The sequence below is a fragment of the Nannobrachium achirus genome (assembly GCF_963921795.1).
Source record: "Nannobrachium achirus genome assembly, chromosome: 6".
NCBI classification, from domain to species: domain Eukaryota; kingdom Metazoa; phylum Chordata; class Actinopteri; order Myctophiformes; family Myctophidae; genus Nannobrachium; species Nannobrachium achirus.
This window is the reverse complement of record NC_137815.1, coordinates 66,874,109-66,888,726: the sequence shown is the minus strand read 5'-3', so window position 1 is coordinate 66,888,726 and position 14,618 is coordinate 66,874,109. Positions and strand designations below refer to the sequence as shown.

Below are 14,618 nucleotides of genomic sequence, written 5' to 3'. Positions count from 1 at the left end.
GTCTAAAGCTGTGCTTTCCGAAATGACTGCCCCTCTGCTATGATGGGTCACATATATTCAAAGATTTGCACACATTTTCACAACTTTTCAAAAATAGCAGATCTACAAGCTCACATAGTAGGAGCGAGATCATTTAGCGACCTACAACCGGGTCGCGACGTGGTCGGTAGTTTTCAGCGACCGGGTCGCTAAATCGAGCGACCGGGTCGCTAAATCGAGCGACCGGGTCGCTAAATCACCGACCGCGCCGCTAAATCGACCGACCCGGTCGCTAAATCTACCGACCTGCCTGCAGTTTTAGGTCGGTAGATTTAGCGACCCGGTTGGTACATCTAGTGACCCGGTCGGAAGATTTTGCGCCCAAGTCGGTCGATTTAGCGACCCGGTCGCTCGCTTTAGCGGCGCGGTCGGTGATTTAGCGACACGGTCGGTGATTTAGCGACCCGGTCGGGAGGTTGCGTGGCAGGTTAGCCTAACTGAGGTAAGGTTACTGAGGTTAGGGTTAGGGTTAGGGTTAGTAGCCCGGTGGTCGGTGGAAGCGACCACCGGTCGGTGGATTTACCTACCCGGTCGCTGGATTAGCGTCCCGGTCGGTGGAATTAGCGACCCGGTCGGTGGTTTTAGCGTCCCGGTCGGTGGTTTTAGCGTCCCGGTCGGTCGATTTAGCGACCCGGTCGGTGGTTTTAGCGTCCCGGTCGGTGGTTTTAGCGTCCCGGTCGGTGGTTCTAGCATCCCGGTCGGTGGTTTTACCGTCCCAGTCGGTCGATTTAGCGACCCGGTCGCTGAAAACTACCGACCACGTCGCGACCCGGTTGTAGGTCGCTAAATGATCTCGCCCTCTCTCAGCTCACAGCGCGGCACTTGGTGCCGCGCTGTGAGCTTGTATATCTGCTATTTTTCAATAGCTAAAGTATAAAATAATTAAGGCCCCCTCCACCTTGGGCCCTAGTAACTCAGTCCCACTTCCTTCCCCCCCTTGTGACGTCCCTGCTCCCAACCAACATCGAAAGCACTTTTTCAAAAGGATCTTGAACTCTATCTGTACCCCCTCAGAGGGGACATGAAAAAGCTTAAAATCCCCACGCATAGTCATTCCCACACTGTCTGATATGGACAAATTAAGACGTCTACCTTTTTAAAAAAGTAACACCTCTTAAGGAAATCATTGCCAGCATATTTGATAACATACAGTATCAAAATGAGGTATTTTTTTAGTCCTTGTTTGCCACAGTGTGATGGCCTGATGGGATACTATACTATACTATACTATTATAGTATATTATAGTATAGTATAGTATAGTATACTACTATACTATACTATACTATACTATACTATACTATACACTATTCTATACACAGTATGATGGCCTGATGGACTCAAGGAATGAAATAAGGTTTTCAGGTTCCTTTCTAAATAGATAATCAGGGTGATTTCTTTTATGGACCATAAAGCCGGTGAGTTTGACAATGCGAACTCATGAGCCTTTTGATCAAGAAGAAAAGAAAAAGATGTACTTTTTTTCAAAAAGATTCTGTATGCTTTAATGCTTAGTATTTTCAGAGTTCAGTGGAGCATGGATTATGGCTTTATGTTCTATGAGAGAGCACAGCGTGGATTACCATAAATATACCTTGACATTGCATGCACTTGATATTCATTCTTCTGAATGATTTGATTTATATAAACACACGCACGTACGCACGTATGCATGCACGCACACACACACACACACACACACACACACACACACACACACACACACACACACACACACACACACACACACACACACACACACATATACTGTACGTGCGTGCATGCATGCTTGCGTGGGTGTGTGCGTGAGAGTGTTCGTGCGTGCGTGCGTGCGTGCAAGCGCGTGAATATAAATCTAAAACTTTAGAATTTTAGTGTGGCCAAGTTGGTTGGAGAAAAATCTCATAAAACTGCATATGAAAAACATGTCTTCCAAAATCTGTATTCTCAAGAGTAGAATGATTGCATTTGTAGGCCTATATAAACACCATTATAGAAAGAGAGGGTATATGGTCAATTTCACACCTTAATTTTAATGTCTAATCTCATGTAGCATACATACCTGCTGCTACAGTAGGCCTATGTGGACCTATACCGAAGTGCTACCAGCACCAACCTTATGTACTGTACCAAGTGGATTATGCTATGTGTATACAGTATTATGTACATATCTTAGATTTTTGCCTATCCTCTACATGTATTTTTCTCTTTTTTTCTTTCTTTCTTTTTTTTTTTTTTTTTTTTTTTTTTTTGCTATTAGCTCATAATCTGGATACTTGGCAGTCTTGTATGCTACACTACCTACAAGTACCATTATTTACACATCCAAAGCCTGAGGCATTTATAATATTCAAGTTGCACTGATCTGCTCCATAATTACAATTTACACTTTCGGCATTTAGCAGACACTTTTAATCCAAAGCGGTTTACAGTTCAATATAATAAGCAAGATAATATGTCAGTACAACAATACTGTATAACAAGGCATAGGAATATCAATCTAGAAAAACAATAATAGGTAGACCACGCACCTAATCAGTAAAAACGTTTCTAAAACCTAAACATGCTATCTAGCTTCATGTGTGGTCATTGAGGGAAGGGCAGTGTTAAAGTAGTGCTATGGGTTTAGGTGGAGTCTGAAGAGGTGAGTCTTCAGTCCATGGCGGAAGCAAGGGAGTGAGTCTGTAGTTCTAAGTGCGACAGGGAGTTTATTCCACAGTTTGGGGGCCAGGAGGGCAAATTGTCTAGGACAAGTAGATTTTTGTCCTGGGGTCTTTAGCGAGGGTTCTGTCCCTGTGTTGGCTGATTTGAGTGAACTGGTGGGGTTGTAGGGGTTGATCAGGTTTTGGAGGTATGGAGGAGCCGTACCTTTGGCTGCTTTGAAGGTCAGCATCAGTGTTTTGTATTCAGTGCGGGCCGCAACTGGGAGCCAGTGGAGGGAGCAGAGAAGGGGTAGACGTGAGAATTTTCGCTGGTTGTAGACCAGTCGCGCCGCGGCATTTTGGATCAGTTGGAAAAGTTAAAATGCACATGCCGGGATGCCAGTGAGGAGAGAGTTACAGTAGTCGAGTTTTGATAAGACAGATGTCTGGATGAGGATAATGCTTGCTATAAACAAACATGCTACAGTAGGAAGCAAAATGTGTATGTTACACTACTGGTACTGTAGCTCACCCAGCTAAATCCTCAGTATACAATAGTGAATGCAGGCCAGAGGCTTTTGAACAGTCAAGTGCACATGCTAGCTGGCAATTGTTGCATGCTTGCCATTAGATCATCCAGCTAAGCCCCGTGTGTCGGGAGTTCAGCAGGGTTCACGCACTTACAATTAAGATGGCACATTCACTCCAAGCGCTTGGCAGGCATGTTGGAAAACAATCGGAAAATGTGTGTTGGTGATGGACTCCCAGCTTTAAGGCCTAATTACCATTTCAGATCATCCCCAGCTCTTGTAAGATTCATGTGAATGCACTGTAATAACAAGCCTCATTGTAATGCATTGCCATGTAGCTAATCGCTGTGTAAAGAGGGCAGGCGGGGTAACCTCGTCGTGTCTTGTTGCCCATGGGGCAGCAGAATTCACTCAAGCGAAACGTGGCTGGTCATTTGACACGATCCTTGCATAGCTAGTGGGATGAAAGTGTCGACTTAATGCACTTAGTAAACCCAAGCGAATAAGCAAGGCACAGGCATGAATGCAGGCATGATATCCCTCAGGCTAATACAGTACATGTGTAACACACACACACACACACACACGCACGCACGCACGCACACACACACACACACACACACACACACACACACACACACACACACACACACACACACACACACACACACACACACGCACACACACACGCACACACACGCACACACACTCGCGCAATGATGATGAAAAATGCAAAGATGTAAAGAAATACATAGTAGGCTATAATATATTCAAATGAACTGCCAGGGAAATCTTTCTTTGAGTGAGTGCAAAAAGAAGAAGAAGAAAACACACTAAATAAATAAAAAGGATTAAGGAAAAAGAAAGAAAAGTAGTTTATAATCCGTTGTGCATCACTGCAGGTCATGATGCTGGTTGTCCTGGTCTGTGGGATAACAGAGTTTAACCAAAGGGAGAAAAACGTGGAGCAACAAGTAGACAGGCTCCCTATTAAGAAAATAGCCTTTACTAACCCTGCATTCTGCATTCCTCTCCCCCTCTCTCTCTCTTTCTCTCTCTCTCTCTCTCTCTCTCTCTCTCCCTCCGGCATTAAGCAAACCAAGTCTCTCTACCCCTTTGCCATTTTGCTTCACCTCTCTCTCTGTTTCTTTCTCTCTCAGTTTCTCTTTCTCTCACTCCAGTTGTTTCCTTTGTCTCTCTCCCTCCTCTCTCCTTCTAAACTTGATACGGACATGAACGAGCCTCCCGGCCCTGAACACAGAGGGAGGGCCAGCCAAAAACAAATAAACAAAGTGTGTTTGAGGGGCCTTTTTGGTATCACAGAATGAAAAAGAAATATGAAGGCCAGAGAGTTCAGAGACATAATGGGGAAGAATTGCATCGTTTGAAGGCAGCTCATCCAGAGCAGAGATGCGGTAGAAATGTGACAAGTAGTCTACACAGGGGTGTCGCACCAAATTCTGGGCCCTGGGTACAAGGATTCACTCACATTTTGTGCTTTAACTATTGAAAAATAGCAGATATACAAGCTCACAGCGCAAGCTTGTAGATTTGCTTTTTTGAAAAAAACTATGTTTCTATGTCAGTGGTGCTCAAACTTTTTCATGTGAAGGACTTCCAAAATGATATGTACCGGTATTTGGCCACGGACAAAATATTTTGTTCCAGGGACCCCCCAGAAGCAAAATTTGAGTTACAAATGTTCGCTTAAAAATTACATATATTCAAAGATTTGCACACATTTTCACGACTTTTCAAAAATAGCAGATCTACAAGCTCGTGAGCTTGTGTATCTGCCCAAAACATTTATCCAAAACTTTTAATCCAAGGCGACTTACAATAAGCAGATAATACATCAATATAATAAGCAAGATAATATGTCAGTATATCAACAACAATACAACAAATGCATAGGATAGGAATATTAATCTAGAAAAAAGAATAATAACATAGGTAGTGCTGTGTTGGTGCCGTGCTGATAGATATCTGTTGCTGTTGTTATATAGGCCTATGTTATGGCTCACGCAAGAGGAAAGAATCGACACCCAACAAAAGAATCGTGATAAAATCGTGCATCGTGATACAGCTTGGTAAAATATTGTGATATCGTATTTTTCCATATCGCCCACCTCTAGACTGAGTTCTAAACAATCTGAATGTTCCTGTGCCATTCCACAGGAAGTGCCGGCACCTCGGTGACGTTCAACCGTAACGGCGACGCGCCAGGACGCTACGACCTGTTCCAGTACCAGCGGAACAACGTGAGCGGACAGGCCTACCGACCCATTGGCCAGTGGATGGACACGCTGCAGCTTAACGTGAGTACCGTCAGGGGCGTCACAAGGGGGGGGGGGAGTGGGACTGAGTTACTAGGGCCCAAGGTGGAGGGGCCTGGAATTATTTTATACTTTAGCTATTGAAAAATAGCAGATATACAGCGTCGGGAGGGTTAGCAACTCACCCCACGGAGGTTAGGTTTAGGGTAAGGGTTAGAGTTGGGAGTCGAGAAGATGACACGTACAGGAGTAACAGCGAAACGCTCCCCTCGGTGCCGCGCTGTGAGCTTGCAGATCTGCTATTTTTGAAAAGTCGTGAAAACGTGTGCAAAGCTTTGAATATATGTATCTTTTAAGCGAACATTTGTAACTCAAATTTTGCTTCTAAATATTTTGAGATGGGAGTCCGTGGCCAAATACATATCATTTTGGGGGTCCTTGACATGAAAATGTTTGAGCACCACTGACATAGAAATATAGGATAGGATTTAAAATATTCAGATCGTTTATTTTCAAACTGTTTGTACTTTTACTTGTGGTACTTTGGTACTTTGGTATATTTTGATGCCAATACTTTCGTACTCGGGCACATTTTTAACAAGAGTATTTCTATATGGCTATATTCATATATGGCAGTATTGATACTTTTACTTAAAATGCCACTGACACCTCCTCGCTACGGGGGGACGTATTGGGATGGGAAGATAATGTACATTGTAGGTACAGTACATTATAACTCTTATGGTACAGTACGGGCGCGTCGTGACGTCATCAACAAGTTTAACCAAAATGTGCCAAAGATTTACCTTGTTTTTTCGTGACACGCCCCTTTAAGTAAAACATTTGAGTACTTTTCCCACCACTGCCGTGGACTGTCTGGATGTCATAAAGCTAGCATCCAGGCTTGCTAAGGCACACCGTTGTTCCACCAGGGGCCATTTTGTACAACCAGCTTTACTGCTGCCAGGGGCCCTCAGGGCCACACGTTGTCACGGCACATCGTCGCTCCGTTCTGCACCAAACCTGCACAAACACTGATGTTCAGGCCTTCAGGGGTCTGGCGTGAGAAGAGTCAACGACAGAAATCCTAAGTTGCATACAGTACATATGGGGCTCATATGTACAGCAGTGTTGCAAGACTGTTTGACACTTCAAATGGCCATAACTCTGTGAACATTGCTCACCATCGATTAGCACAATACAAGGACTAGATTTGTGTCATCTAGCAGCATTGACACTGTGAAGCAAATTTGTTCTTTGAGGTTTAGCTCTTAAAAATGTATCCAGGAATCTGTACTCCAGGCATCTGGCTCAACAGGCTTGGGAATCAGCAATATTTTTGCGACCGTCAGCTCCACCGGCTGTCCCTCCGCCGGTACACAGTATCTCTAAAGTCATGTCATCAACATGGATCTGTCCCATTTCCCATATTCCCTCCTGATCCTAGCTACAATTGGCCTGACAGTCGCTTATCTCCCGTTTAGGGAGTCTTACTGGTTATTATGGTTGTAGTATTATGATGATTATGATGTGACATATGACCGAATTTCAAATCAAACAGATTGCTGCTTGTTAGGTCACACATTCTTTTTGAGCGGTGCCAACCGCTCCTACCGTCCGTCCGTCCGTATGTCTGTCTGTCCAAGCAGCATTGGCCAAGCTTCACGGGACACTTAATGAAATTAACTCACCGTTCACTTCACACTGGTTGTGATTTTTAAATAAACAACTGTTACAAAAAAAAAAAAGAAAAATGCTTTTTTTTACTATTTTTTGTTACTAGGCTCCTCAGAGATTCCAAATAAGTAAAAACATTGAAAACGTGAATCTCCATGATAGAAGTTTAATGTTACAGTATAATGTATAGACAAATAAGACCTATTAGGACAATGTCTCAGTTGTTTTTCATTACAGACTATGCAGGGAAATGCACATAATTTGAATTACCTCTACTACTTCAGCCAAGTAATAACATTTCTTTCCAGAATATTTGACAGCTTCATCTCTTGTCATAAACCAAAAACTAAAAAGGTCAAATGTGTGAACATTTGGACCTCCATGCCATCTCATAATTAAGCAGTGCAGCACTTCTGCTTCAAAGGTCAGACCTTAGTAAATATGCTGTTATCGCCTATTAATTATGAATTAGGCATACACGGGCAGAATTGTATTTGTGTGATCCTCAACTTAATAAGCTGCTGTGCTTTCACCAGTGTTGCATTATTACACCACAACACATGTGTATAGGCCATAGACTGTAAAGAAATATGGACAGTGGAAAGCCATTGGTTTCTATCCTGCGAAAATTATGCTTTTTTTGGCCGTTGTACGTGTGCCGCCATCATTGTAGAAACGGTCATTGGTAGAAATGATATCATCTCGAATGCTATTGGCTGCCAACGGTCACGTGCAACCGCAGGTAACATGGGACAATGTCTTGAGCTTGCCGAAAATAAAGCACACAAAGAAGAATCATCACAATCATCACCTCCTACAGCATACCCTGCTATAACATCAAATATAACATAAATCGGACCATATTTTCACAAAACACATATCATGGTGATTGAAACAAGGCTTTAAACTAGCGACAGGAACCATAAAGTATTTATGACAATTGTTTATAAAGGTAAGAAATTAAAATGTAAAAGTTCAGGGGAAATGAATGGAATCCTATGGAGAACATGTTGCTTCTGGTGCCAGAACAGCGCAACTAGCGGCCAATCATAGGAACTTTCAGTTCCGTGTTGCTTCGTTTTAAATCAGGATAACTACACCCCTGGTATAGGCTACTGACATGTTTGCTGAGATAACGATAAAGAGAAATGTTTAATTATTAACCGATTTAGTGCCATTCCCGAGATATCTCGCGAAATGTACTCGAGTATCTGTAGTGCCATTCCCGAGATATCTCGCGAAAAGTAATTACTGTAACGCCGGATACATTACCGAGAACAATGGCCGGAGGTCCGGAGACGAAATCCGTCGCTGATTTCGCATCATCATGGCTCCACGAGCACAAAATAGTCCCATCCATAACATTGAGGTGGACGAGGGATCTCATCTTTAATGTCCATTATCTCAAAACTACACTTTAGAAGCTAGGATGGAGGCAGATGCTCGCTTATGTTACACAGTTATAAAAGCTCCCGGTCCGCCATTACACAACTCCACGTGGACAAGGATCGGTTCCGGCGCAGGACCCGATGACGTCAGACCGGAAGTGATTGCGCTGTGGACTTCTGGCCTTCAAAATAAGAGTATGGCCGTTAACGGGGCCTGAGTGAGGCACTCTGGACTTTATAATCCGTTAATGTCTGGGGCTCAGAATGAGTTAACCAAACATTATCACTGAACTACACTCCTCCTCCTACCACCACTACTACTATTCTGTTTCTCCAATAAGTTGAGCTACGAGTCACAGTTCTGCCAAAAACTGTCACTCTAGAGAGCTACCGTTTTTTTTTAATATTATTCACTTTATGTGGACAAACTGTGAACATGTAGTGAATGCATACTGTATATCCAAGCAAGGACAACTGTATGAATCAGTGGAGTTCCAATCATCTCCAGGGAAAGATGCTGATGTGGACCGTAAATGTGGTAATGTGCAGTGCACTGTGGGGAAAAGCCTATCGTCACTGTCGGGCAGAAACCTCGTAACTCCAAGTTTCAAATGTGTACGTTTCTTCGCTAAGTAAAGCCCTGCTTCATCATACAATGCCATCGCACAAAACTAGTGAATACAGCAGATCTACAAGCACACAACGCCTCGCACCGTGCTTGTAGATCGGCTGTTTTCACTAGTTTAGTTCATTTCTTAAATGATAAATACAAACCGAACGCTTTTGGACATACAAGGTTTCCTCCCGAGAACGACGCTATGCTATTGGTGCTGCAGATACATGCATGTAGTTCTGCAGCCGTATAATGGATCTCTCGAGGTCTTTCGCATTTCTTTTTTGCTCCATAATGCCCCGACATGCCTCAGAACACAGCAGCACCTGCAGCACGCCGGTCGGGGCAACAGTCTATGGTGTTATTTGCTTATTTTGTCTGCCTCAGCAGACAGCGAGCCCCAGTGCAGCAGTATAATCCTGTATAGCCGGTGCCAGCATGCCACTACGACATATGGAAACAAAGGAACGTTTTAGTTGACATCATTTCATGTCCAACCTCTTTATTTCCCCCCAAGAGTCAATAAGAAACAACAGGCACGTGCAGAGAATGTTAGAGAGGCAGGGGCTGAAATCTCTAAAAGGGCCTTTTTGGTGAAAATAGCAAAAATAGCAGACCTCCAAGCTCACAACGTTGTGAACTTGGAGGTCGGCTATTTCCAGTGCTTGATACCACACTGAACTAAGCATAATCAAGTCAATACTGGAGATGTGGGTGTACGTACAGCAAGGATTTCTACACAGCGAGGGCAATTCTTTCAACATACAGGTAAGATGCTGCGTTCAAGTTCAGGAGAGTTTGGACAAGGCAGTTCTCTTGAACGCTGCCTTCAGGAATGGCATGGAAAGAGGACATTTGCATCTCTTTCACCATAGTAAAAACTGCATAGTCTGGAGGGGGCAGTTTTTACAGATAGTTGAAAGGGCAAGGGCTCAAGCCCCCTTTGATGTCTATGTGTGCACGTGCCTGAGAAACAACCCATTCTACTCAAGGAGGTCCCTTTAGGTTATATATCCGACTTTGAGCACCCCCCCCCCCCCCCCCAAACACACACACACACACACAATTAAGCTTGGCTTTCTTTGTAGTGTCAGTGTTAGTGTAAGAAAGAAACACTAGAATAGACAGTATTGTAAGTTAGTGTTATGGCTGCTGTATGACTCGGTCCAGCGCAGTGTTCTGCCTCTGTATTCACAGCCATATCTCTGCTGCTTCACACTGCTAAATTATTCACCTCAACAGCCCCTGGTAAGCCAGCTGTGGTGCTTGCTGTCGCGATTACGCCTCACTTTTATTGCGTCTCCCCCTCTGTCTATATATTTCTGTGTGTGTGTGTGTGTGTGTGTGTGTGTGTGTGTGTGTGTGTGTGTGTGTGTGTGTGTGTGTGTGTGTGTGTGTGTGTGTGCGCGTGCGTGCGTGGGTGGGTGGGTGGGTGTGTAGTTGTGTGCATCAGAGAAAGGAGAGCTCAACACCACAAATATATGTTCAAACGTGACTGTCCAGCCTAATCCAATATGTCCCAAGATTGTCTCTGGTAATTAGGGATCATGGCTTAGAAGGACGAACAATCGAACATCGCCATCTTCTGAAAATTGTTAACCTTGCTTTGAACTTGCGGCTTCCGCTGTGCTCCCGTAGGAGATGAGAACTCCCTGCTTACCCCTAGGGGTTGTCTGGCTCGTTACGTATGGATCAATTATCCATGTGCCTCGCTGGCATACATGATCTGGTCCACATGTCCTTCCTGTATTGAAGGAAGAGAGAATGTGTGTTTGAAATGCTATGTCTTTATTACTTTTAATGAGCCAGAAATGCTGATAGATGAAAGATATTGTGTGATTTAGCCTACAATTCATCTAGTCGTGTTCTTTCTATGCTGTTCTAGGCACAGGGCTTTGTGTAAGCTTAATGGGTTAATTTAGTTTTGGTCTAATGGGCCCCTGTCAGGCCTGCACAGCCGTCTTGGACAACTATTTCACTTGGCGGATTGAGATTTAGACAGCTCTATTAACGTTGCAGACAAAATCTCCTCCAGGCACAAAACAAACAAATATCTTGATTTATTTTGGGACAGAAACAAAGTTCAGTGTTTCTTCATTGGTGGAATTTTGGTGCATTTTATGTATAGGATACATGTACAGTATGAGGATGTATACTGTATACATTTACACTCATGCATGTAGACTGTTATGTGATTTTAGAGCTTTTGAAAAAGGTTGTAGAATGAGGTATAGTTAATAGTTCAGCGTGTACAGCAGGGGTAGACAACCTTAGGCACAGGGGAGGGTAATCACTGGCACACTGGCAGAAGTGTGCGAGAGAGGATTTATTAAATTAAGTCGCCTAATTTGCAGCAAATTACATGGTGCACATAATTCTACATTCATTAAAACTCTGAACTTTGACTGGGGAGGGAGTCAGGGAGATAGGTGGGTTATTGCTCTGAGTCTAATGATCATTGGAATGTCCTGACAAACAAAATATGTCTGAATCTTTGATGGGGTGTCATTAAAAGTTATGTTGAAAATGACATGGCACACTGACTATCTAGAAAATAAAAACATGGCACTTCATTTCAAAAAGGTTGCTGACGCCTGGTGTACAGTATAGAATAGAATAGTCCCCACTACTTGGGGTGTTTTTTTACCCAAGTGTTTGTGTTTGTTTATACATTTTATAAATGCACATACGTGAAATTTGTCTTATGTTTTTTTTTAAGTGAAACATCCCTTTAACTCATATAGTGCCAATCCCGAGAAGACTCGTGAAAAATACTCGAGTATCACATGGTGCCAATCCCGAGTATACTCGTGAAAAGTAATATATTACTGTAACGGCGGATACATTACCGAGAACAATGGCCGGAGGTCCGGAGACGAAATCCGTCGCTGATTTCGCATCATCACGGCTCCACGAGCACAAAATAGTCCCATCCATAACATTGAGGTGGACGGGGGATCTCATCTTTAATGTCCATTATCTCAAAACTACACTTTAGAAGCTAGGATGGAGGCAGATGCTCGCTTATGTTACACATAAAAGCTCCCGGTCCGCCATTACACAACTCCACGTGGACAACGATCGGTTCCGGCGCAGGACGCGATGACGTCAGACCGGAAGTGTTTGCGCTGTGGACTTCTGGCCTTCAAAATAAGATAACGGGGGTGATGCCAACCTGAGACTGGCATCGTGGACTTTATAATCCGTTAATTTCATGGGCACTAAATGAGTTAAGAAGCGTAAATTCCAACGGGGAGGCATTGCAGGCACATCATTGCCCAGGCTCATAAAAGCCTCTTTGACTGTCCCTGACAATGTACCAACAAATGTAATCTCACTTAAAGCAGAATGTGCACAGGTGGATTAAAATGCCCCACATCAACATATATGGGTTTAGCAGATTAATTTTGGAAATGGATCCCTGTAAGAATGACTTACAGTAATGAAATCTCTACCATACACATTGAAATCACTATGAGGCATTGTTTAATCAAGTACCGCCTGATCTTTTGCTGTTGGCCCTCTACAACATGCAGGGTCATGCTATTACAGTATATGGCATGCAATTGGATCACTATGAGGCATTGTTTAAGCCATTCAGAACGGGTACGCATTATTGCGTATTATTATTTTATGCTTTAACTATTACAAAATAGCAGATCTACAAGCTCACAGCGCGGCACCGAGTGCTTGTAGGTCTGCTATTTTAGAAAAATCACGAACATTTGAATTTTTGTCTTTTGAATCCTTTTAAGGTTTTTTGAAAAACCTATGTTTCTATGTCAATGGTTCTCAAACTTTTTCATGTAAAGGACCCCCAAAATGATATGTATTTGGCCACAGACCCTCATCTGAAAATATTTAGTTCCAGGACTTGCAAAAAAAAATCACGATTTTTCAAAAATAGCAGATCTACAAGCTCTCAGCTGTGAGCTTATACAGCAGGGGTCCTCAAATACAAATCTTGAAGGTCCAGAAATATTTTTTTGAAACTGGTCCGGGTCCGAAAAAAAGGCGAAGGCGAAATAAGGCGGATACATTTATACAGTATGTACTGTATGTATGTATGCTTATTATAATCATTAGAATTGTTTATTTTAATTATTATTATTATTATTAACTCATTAAAAGCCTCAGACATTAACGGATTATAATATCCAGAGTGCCTCCCACCCCCCCCCCATTCACGGCCGTTCTCTTATTTTGTCTTATTTTGAAGGCCACCGGAAGTACTTCCGGTCTGGCGTCATCGGATCCTTCGACTGAACCGATCATTGTTTATGTGGAGCCATGCTGGATCGGCTCGTAGCGTTTATACATGTGTTTTATAAGCGAGCATCTGCCTCCATCTTCGCTTCTAAAGTGTAGTTTTGAGATAATGGACATTAAAGATGAGGCGGCCCGTCCACCTCAATGTTATGGGATGACTATTGTGTGCTCGTGGAGCCGTGATGATGACAAATCAGCGCGGATTTCGTCTCCGGAGCGTCGGCCATTGTACTAGGTATTTTTACTCGCCGTTACAGTAATATATTACTTTTCCCGCGACATCGCGTGGATGGCACTATAGATACTCTATTACTTTTCCCGCGACATCGCGGGGTTGGCTTTTAATGAGTTAAGGAACTTTTGAAATCTCAGTTGGAACTGTTACCCCTGCTACCCGATGCCGGATAAGCGGTTGAAGATGGATGGATGGATGGATAATTATTTATGCATGTAGAGTAGGCTACATTATTTACCATTTATTGTTTAGCAATAAAACACTGGCTTATAGTTTAATTACTGGAAACTAAAGAGCCTAAATGCAATATTAGGCTTGTCGTTCAGAATGGAAAATAAAGTGGAACTTAGCATGAGGGGGAGAGGATTACTTGACATTCAGTTGACACACGTACTGCACAAGCCAGACTGTGCTGGTTGCCTTTGTCAAATGACCGGTCAAACCAGGGTCAACGAGTCATAGTTATTAACCTAACACAGCCTAGCTGGCAATAATATGCGACGACACATCACATTGTTAAAGACGCATTATCACGCATCGCGACCATTTCTCGTCTAATGCAAGCAGTTGGAGCCTTACATCGTGGATTTTAATGTGTTGCTGTTGTCCTCTCCAATTGAACAGCCAAAGGTAGAAGATCTTTAAGTTATTAATCCAGTGGGAGCAATGGTTTCCAAGAGGTTTTAGCAACTTTTTTCAAGCAGCGAGCGGCAGTGTGTGGAGAGGAGAGGAGAGAGGAGGGGAGGGGAGGGGAGGGGGAGCAGCATGGAGAGCAGACTGCGTAGGAGGAAAAGAAAACCTTTGATCTACAAGCCCACAGCACGTTGCATCCGCGACGCTTTGTGGGCTTGCAAATTAGCGGAGGGGTGTGTCTTGTGAGCCTGTGTATGTGTTTGACCCACGCACACACAAACACACATCACACAGTCAGTCCGATACAACTGTGCGGAG

General features: G+C 43.4%; 1 protein-coding gene across 1 annotated transcript in view; it reads left to right on the top strand.

Moving 5' to 3' along the window:
• The window catches only part of LOC308287593 (metabotropic glutamate receptor 7-like), a gene marked incomplete at its 5' end in the record, with an annotated part of 266,695 nt that overhangs the window by 164,505 nt on the left and 87,572 nt on the right, over positions 1 to 14,618 (top strand). Inside the window, one exon of the mRNA XM_080728818.1 lies at positions 5,388 to 5,527. Coding sequence (XP_080584944.1) covers positions 5,388 to 5,527 — 140 coding nt within the window. The remainder of the gene's footprint in view (positions 1 to 5,387; positions 5,528 to 14,618) is intronic.